The sequence below is a fragment of the Populus euphratica genome, unplaced genomic scaffold, assembly GCF_000495115.2.
Source record: "Populus euphratica unplaced genomic scaffold, PopEup_1.0 scaffold1189.1, whole genome shotgun sequence".
Lineage (NCBI taxonomy): Eukaryota > Viridiplantae > Streptophyta > Magnoliopsida > Malpighiales > Salicaceae > Populus > Populus euphratica.
The window spans coordinates 680-8,380 of NW_011501056.1; the positions used below are offsets into that span (position 1 = coordinate 680).

The following is a 7,701-nucleotide window of genomic DNA, read 5'->3' on the forward strand; positions in this document are numbered from 1 at the left end:
AGAGAAAAGGTAAGCTCGGCATTCTTGATGGCTCTAGTCCCGAACCTGTAGATGGTAAGCAGAAGGCACAGTGGAAGATAACTAATCTTCTCGATAACCAACCATGTCAACGACATCGCTTTGCGTCTTAGGCCTTGTCAAACTGTTATTGCTCTGTGGAAACACTGGGAGAGAGTTTACTCTCAGACTAGTCAAGCAAGGCAATTCAAGTTGGGGTTTGAACTCTCAAACTATCAACAGGATGACAAAGACGTTAAGACTCGTTATTCAGGTATTATTTCTTTGAGGGCATAACATGATATAATTACTACTGCCAATTTTCAAGTCACAACCTTTGAGGCCGAAAACAAAACAAGCCATGCAATTTCTTATGAGGCTATTATCAGAATTCAAAAGTCTTCGTACTATCATTTTAAGTTGTAAGAATCAGCCTAGTATTGATGAAACCATTTCTGATTTCCTTAGTGAAGAAACACATCCTAAATATAAATTGATTCACACTTGATACCACTGGTTCAAGCAAAGCTCATTCTTCATTCCTTTTGTTATTGGGCTAAGCCAAAGGTTCAGATCAAGGACGATCCTGTGTTGTAGGTGCCATGGCACTTCTAATCTCAAAATTGAGCTTAACACCGACACTCTTGTTGGGAGCTACGACACTTTCAATTTCAACTTCTTTTGGAACTGGTTTATATAGTGCGTATTTCCCTGATTTTTGCCTGCAGTTTAGCAATTGTATCAGCTGCATCCTGGCTATCTAGTCTAAGACAAGCCACCTCTTTCTGTAGAGTTTTCAGAGCTCGATTTGCTTCCTCCCGAAGTTGATCCTGAAGGTGTGAAAGTTTGTGAATTTCATGCATTAACGTGAAAGGTGCTGTTGATGATTGGCTCATAGACTGTCTTGGCATCGTTTTCATGATTCTATCATAGTGGATTGGCTCCTTGCTGTCAAGATTTAGCAAGGATGCGTCAGAAAAAGACAGATATTTATTCACGGATGGACAGGGTGATTCCAATATGCTTTGAAGCATGTCAATCCTCTTGAAGTTTTTCGAGCAATTCATCCACCTTGGATCCTAAGTTTCTAGTTCCATCTCTTATTAGGACGACCAACATTCAGGGTCGCCATTGCAATGAGATGGTTTACATCACATTGTAGAAAGAGGAACTTGCTTTGGTGGCTGACATGGATAGATATAATAATGGAATCTGGCTGCTCCTGCAAAGATACATAACTCTATTTTATTTTAAATAATAATAATTTTTATTTTTATTATTTTTATTAGATTTTATGTGTATGTTATGTCACAAGATAAATAAGAAAATATAAACTAATAACAATGACCTCTTCAGTGTAAAATCTTGCTCTGAAATATTAGACTAGCTGTCAAGCCATTTCAATTTTTTGTTTGGATAAAAGTAACCTTATCAAAAATACAACTTTTTCTATAACTCCTTATCCAAGACAAAATAAACATAAAAGATTTTTTATTTCATCATGACTACCTTAACTTTCAAGAATCAAGATACCTTTTTATACAATAAAAGTTTTGAATCTTCAAGTCACCTTTTTATTTATTATCACTTCTCTCAAAATAAATAGATGAAATTACTTTTCAATTGAAGCTTTCGTAGTGTTTTTTCAAAATCTATTGATGATATGTGCTACCAATGGTCTTTTATAATTAAAGGCAAGTAACAAAATTTCTTATAGCTGTTTTTTTTTATGCATTGTTTGGAATTTTTAGTTTTATTAAAATAATATCATTTTTAATGACACTGCTCCTAACCTTCAAATTGTTTTCTTCATAACGTGTCAAAGTATTGCTTTATGGATGAAACTTGATTCTAATTCTTTAAAGCTTAACATAGAAAAAATATTAAGTAGACAGGAGTTGACTTTTTATAATTTTTTCATTTCTTTTATTTGTTGTGCTTTTTTGTTTCATGTAACAATATTTTTCCTTTTTGTTTTTTGTTTGCTTGTCCAAATTAAGCTATTATCTTTTAAGTTCTTTTTTAATAAAACTTTCAATTATTACCACAAAAAAAAAACTACTAAAAATGTATGGCCATATTATTTTTGGTTTTCAACTTTGGAAAGAAATTACAACCGAAAAGGACATCGAGTTTTTCATGCCTCAAACACATTGGGCTCATAGAATCAAAGGCAACCAACAAATGACGCTTCCCTTTCTCACAATGAAGAGCAACGAAAGATTCAGAGCACTTTACTTTTAACCTTGCCAGCTTCCATATCTACCGCTGGCATCTGAAGAATGATCAAAATCAGTTTTTGAATCTTGGTTCACTGATCCCGCCGCTTCTAATCTGGTGATCTAAGAGCATTTTTTAAAGAAAATAAATATTTTTTTTCTATTATGTATTGTTATTTTATTTTATTTTTATAGTTTTTTCTGGTTTGTAGAGGATGGTTTTCTATTCAGTTATATGAAAAGCTGTAATAGAATTTTGGCAAATGAGATACATATTAATAAACATTAAATATGTTAAGATTTTATTCATAATTATGATTTTTTCTGGTTTTTATATGTTTTGATTTATAATAAATCTTCTTTTTTATTCCTAGCCACGTTAATATGTTAAGATTTTATTCATAATTATAATTTTTTCTGGTTTTTATATGTTTTGATTTATAGTAAATCTTCTTTTTTATTCCTAGCCACGTTTCCCTAGCCACGTTAGCTGGTATCAAAATCCAAAGATTCTTTTTTATTTTTGTTATGTATTGTCAAAGCATCATAGTAAGTGGCCATAAAAAATATGTATCAAAACTTAATTATTCATGATAATTGATATGTATTGTTGAATAATTATGATCAAGTTGTAAATTAGGATGTGCTCGTGAAAAAAGAGATGAGGACATCTCCCCTTTGGAAAGATGCATTCAGAAATTAGCATTTTTTTTTGGTTCATGTGAATGTTGTTGTTATTAAAAATCTTGATAATAAGACTCATAAGGAAACCATCCACATAAAATTATTGTGTGTAGACCACACATTATGTTCATGGTAGATTAAAATTTCTTACTTAAATTTAAAGTTAAGAATAAGTTTTTTTCTACCTGAAAAAATTGTTATAAGATATTTTTAGGAAAATAAATATTTTCCTAGGTTAATTTTACTTTTTTCTATATTTATTTTTCTATTTTATATTATTATGCTTTTTTATGTATTTTTCTCATTTGAAGAGAATGGCTCTCCTATTTTATTGGTTTTATTCGATTATATTGAGAATTAAAATAACTTTTTAACATGTAAGACATGGATAAATAAATATAAATACATATTATAGGTGTCTTCCTTATAATTATAATATTTTTTAAAAAATCTTATAATAAACTCCATTATTCATCGCTCCCATGTTATAATCACATGACCTGTGCATCTCAAGTTTTAGCAAATACCACGCCACTAAAACCCTTTCAATCAATTTATAAAGTTAAAGTTGAATATAAGCTTATTTGAAAAAGATTTAAAAAAAATTCTTGCACGAAATTTTTTTTGTATTTTTTAATTATTTTATTATGTTGATATCCAGAATAAATTTTTAAAATATAAAAACTATATATTATTTTAATATATTTATAAAAATAATATTTTAAAAAATAATCATTATTATAATATCTATAGCTGGCCTCGACGCTCTCTCTCTTAGTAACTTCAATTTTATTGATCATACAATCCCATTAACTGGCCCATCCATCTTATTTTCATTTATTGTTTTGAGAATTATCATCTACACAGATAAGAATCAAAGCACAAGGTGCAGATATGTCATGCATATCTATCGACTTATCACTGTCTATCAGCATGTAAAGTTATTGTTTAAGAAGATAAAGTAGCAGCCCACTTACAAAACCCTCGCTTTTAAAGCCCTACTGTCTCTCTTTCAACTGTCATCACTAACTTTCTTACCATGCGTAAACTTCACTACCTCTCAGAAGAGTGGTTCATTTATGTATACGCTCGTGAAGTCATTGGTAATTGGTTGTAAGATCAGCGGATTGATACATGCGCTGTGATGTAGAAGTAGGAGTCTCTTTTCTTCATGTGTTTTGTCAGCAGCATCTGCATTAAAGGACAAGATAAATCTATGGCTGGAATATACCCACATGTGAACAATCAATTTTTGTTTCTTTAGCATTTTCTAATCTTTTTAGTTCCCAAAATCACAATTTTGAATGAAGAATTAAAAGAGGTTTCTTTCTAATATCATCACATGACAAATTAAAACCCACTTCATTAACTGAAAAAACAAATCAAATGAAATTTAAAAATTTTTAATTTATATTCAAGAATGGAAGAACTGAGGTTGCTGTGTATTATGCAAAATATCCCTCACAGAAAATAAGCTTCAGTCCAATTTAGTGATTCGACCAAAAGCAGAACTTCGAGGTAGTTGTTTATTACATAGAACGTTCGACCTAATAATTAGAGTATATCATATCTATTTTTTTTTTGGTTCTACTAGGGATCCTCAACCAGCTTGAAGATACTGCAAAGTGCCACGTATTTGCATGTAATACCTCAAATTGACACCAGCTACGTCTTAAGCCAATCGTAGAAAGCAATGGTGGAGGAACAGCCCCAGGTCTCCTGCCTAATCTACCAAAAAAATAAAAGGCAAAGACAGTTGAAAGTACAAAACATCCTCATTTTCCCATGAAATGACAATGATGCTCCTCACATATAGCCGTGAACCGTCTTTTCTTTCTATACTTTCTTGAGAAAATCTAGCATAAACTCACGATTATGATAATTGACATGTGAATCTTCAAGAACCACATAAACTCACTGTTGAGATTCCTAAGAAAAAAGGTGAACCATTATAAATATGGTGCCTGTACTTGAATGATATAGCAACCACAGCAGAGATCATAATTTTCCAATTTCTTCTTTCATGTCTAGATAGGTTTCTTCATTATCAATCACTCTAACCCTATTTGAAGTGCCTTTTCTTCAGTTGTTTTTGCGAAGCTTTGAACCAAATTAAATTCTCATCTCATCATTAGGGATTTGTTGTTTTCCATCTGTAAGAGGCACGTACCATAATATGGCACCACATGGGGAGGCTATTGATAGCGCTTACACTAGGAAAAACGCCTTCCCCGAGCCACCAAGGCTCTCAAATGACAATCTTCATCGAACAAAATCCGATATTTCTTTTGAACTAACCAAAGAAGTAATTGATATCAATCTCACACCAATATCCGAGGTTGAAGATGCAAGATGTGAGTGTTGCGGCATGAGTGAAGAGTGTACCCCTGAGTATATTGATCGCGTTCGGAACAAGTTTCTAGGGAAGTGGATATGCGGGTTGTGTACAGAAGCAGTGAAAGAAGAGATGAAGAAAAATGGAGGCCACAAAAAGGAGGCTTTGAATGCACACATGAGTGCTTGTACGACGTTCAACAAGTTTGCCCGGGCGTATCCAGTTTTGTCTCAAGCTGAGGCCATGAGGGAGATGTTGAAGAAAAGTGCATTAAGGGCCAAATCCTTTGGTCCTAAAGGTGCTCAAAAGATGGTTGGGATTGCAAGGAGTTCAAGCTGCATTGCAGCGATTACAAGGGACATGGATGATCTCAAGTTGAAAAAATGATCATTGCCAAGCTTGCTTACCTTCAATGGGGTCATGGGCCTAGCTATATCTACCAACCTTCGTCCCCATCTCTTCTAAACTAGCCCTTGAAACTATTAGGGTTTTCTTTTTGTCTCCCTCTCTATGCCTTTCCAAACCCCACGAGTATTTTGATCTGGAATGACAATATTTTCAGTGCCCACATACGTTGTAGGACATATTTTTATCAGATTATGCTCGGTGGACCAACCCTTTTTGCTACCTTACAAGGTTTTCTGGGGTTGATCCAAACCTGTTTCATGCTTCTCAACCAAGGGCTATTTTTAATTCCCCTTCGTTGATTTTGCTCCCCATCTTTAATAAAATTATATACCCTCTATGGGTTTTCTAGGTGATCAGATTCTCCTCCCTTCTTCTTCTTCTTCTTCTTCTTCTTCTTCTTTTTTGAGGGATTGATTCGGATCGTCTCTTCCATTCTTCTTCCTGCATAAACTACAAAATGCTACGACTGTATGACTGGCGGTGCCTGTATATGCCAAACTCAAGCTAATTAAATTAAATGTGTGGCTAAATTTTCCATCTGCATGTAACAAGGGTAATTTAGACGTTATCGATTAGATTTAAATAGTGTTGAGGACTGCCAGCATTTATATTAATTTAATTCAGCAAGGTAATTGTAAATAGCAACTTCTAAACTATAGCGGATAATTGTCGTCATATGGACCAAACTTTTTCTTTTCTAATAATGTGATGAAGGTTTTGATAAAGTTTCATTTTAGTGCTTGCAATTTTCAGAAATAATTATTCAATCCCTATAATATATTTTTATTTACAAATTGGCTGCTAATTTAAAATTGTCTGGTCCCTGTATTTTATAAAAATTACAATTTAATCTTATAATAAAAAAAACTTTTATAATTAAATCCATGCATGATTTCTCTTAATCATTTAACAATTCATTACTTTATATATATAATGGCGTAATATAATGCGTCACCGCAATTATAATCCATTATATTACAATTTTAAAAAAGTATTCATAACCACTATATATATATATATATATATATCGTAGTGTTTATTATCAGGGGAGATAAGAGGCAAAGATAATTAAAATAAAAACAATATATTTTTTTATCCTTCTTGTTTTGAAATGATATAAAATCATTTCAAAATTATTTTAGAAACAAATTTAATTTTATATTTTTTTTTATCTTTCCAACCAAAAAACAAAACATTTACCTTTTTTATATTTTCTCGTTGTGTTATGTAACGTTAAAGACACTCTCTATATGATTTATTACATCCAATAAAACATTGATGTATGTAAAATGATTGCATGCACTTAGCTCCTCTAATACATAATATAGTGGTGTTGTTTCTTTGAATTCTTAAACTAACCCTAATTTATTTATTTATTATTAGTAGTATTATTATTATTGAATGTATAACATGCATATATATTAAAATAAAAAATTAATATAGAATTATTCTAATATTTTAATCCCTATAGTTACTGTCGTGTTCTGCCGTATATATATAAATAAAAAGATTGGCTAAAACACAACCTAACAAATTCTATTATTCTCAACTTAGTATCAGAGCTCTAAAATAATTGAAACATTTTCCTCACAGCCTCCCTGCAATGGAATAGCTGCTCAATCCATCTTTCTTTTTTGCAGCACCAACAATCTAGAATTTTTCACCAGTAATGCAGACTTCTTCTCCTACAGTGGCTCCTCTACTGCCTCACCGCCTGTTTTCTCCTCTATCCTTCTTTCCTCCCTATCCATGGAAGTTCTGCATCTTGTTGTTGGCTGTCAAAGCTCTTATTCAGCTTGGCGCACTCTTAAGTGAGCTCTTGCTTCCACCTCAAACTCTCATATTATGCAACTTTATAGGTGATGAATCAGTTCTTCGACAACTTCTTGGCTCTCTTCAAGATCTTTGATAGGGTGATGAATCAATAACTCAATTTATACAAAAAGCTAAGGCCTTGTTTGATGAATTGGTCTCTGCTGGCCGACCGGTTTCGCTTGAAGATTTCAATTTATATGTGTTTCATGCTCTTTGGGGAGAGTTTAAAGACTTAGTTACAAG

The 7,701-nt window shown here is 32.3% G+C and overlaps 1 protein-coding gene across 1 annotated transcript; it reads left to right on the top strand.

Annotated features, from left to right (window-relative positions):
- Positions 1-4,887: 4,887 nt before the first annotated feature.
- On the top strand, positions 4,888-5,996 carry LOC105117168 (uncharacterized). Its single transcript, XM_011014737.1, has one exon. The coding sequence runs from the start codon at positions 5,077-5,079 to the stop codon at positions 5,620-5,622; it is 546 nt and encodes a 181-aa protein (XP_011013039.1). The 5' UTR covers positions 4,888-5,076; the 3' UTR covers positions 5,623-5,996.
- The last annotated feature ends 1,705 nt before the right edge of the window (positions 5,997-7,701 follow it).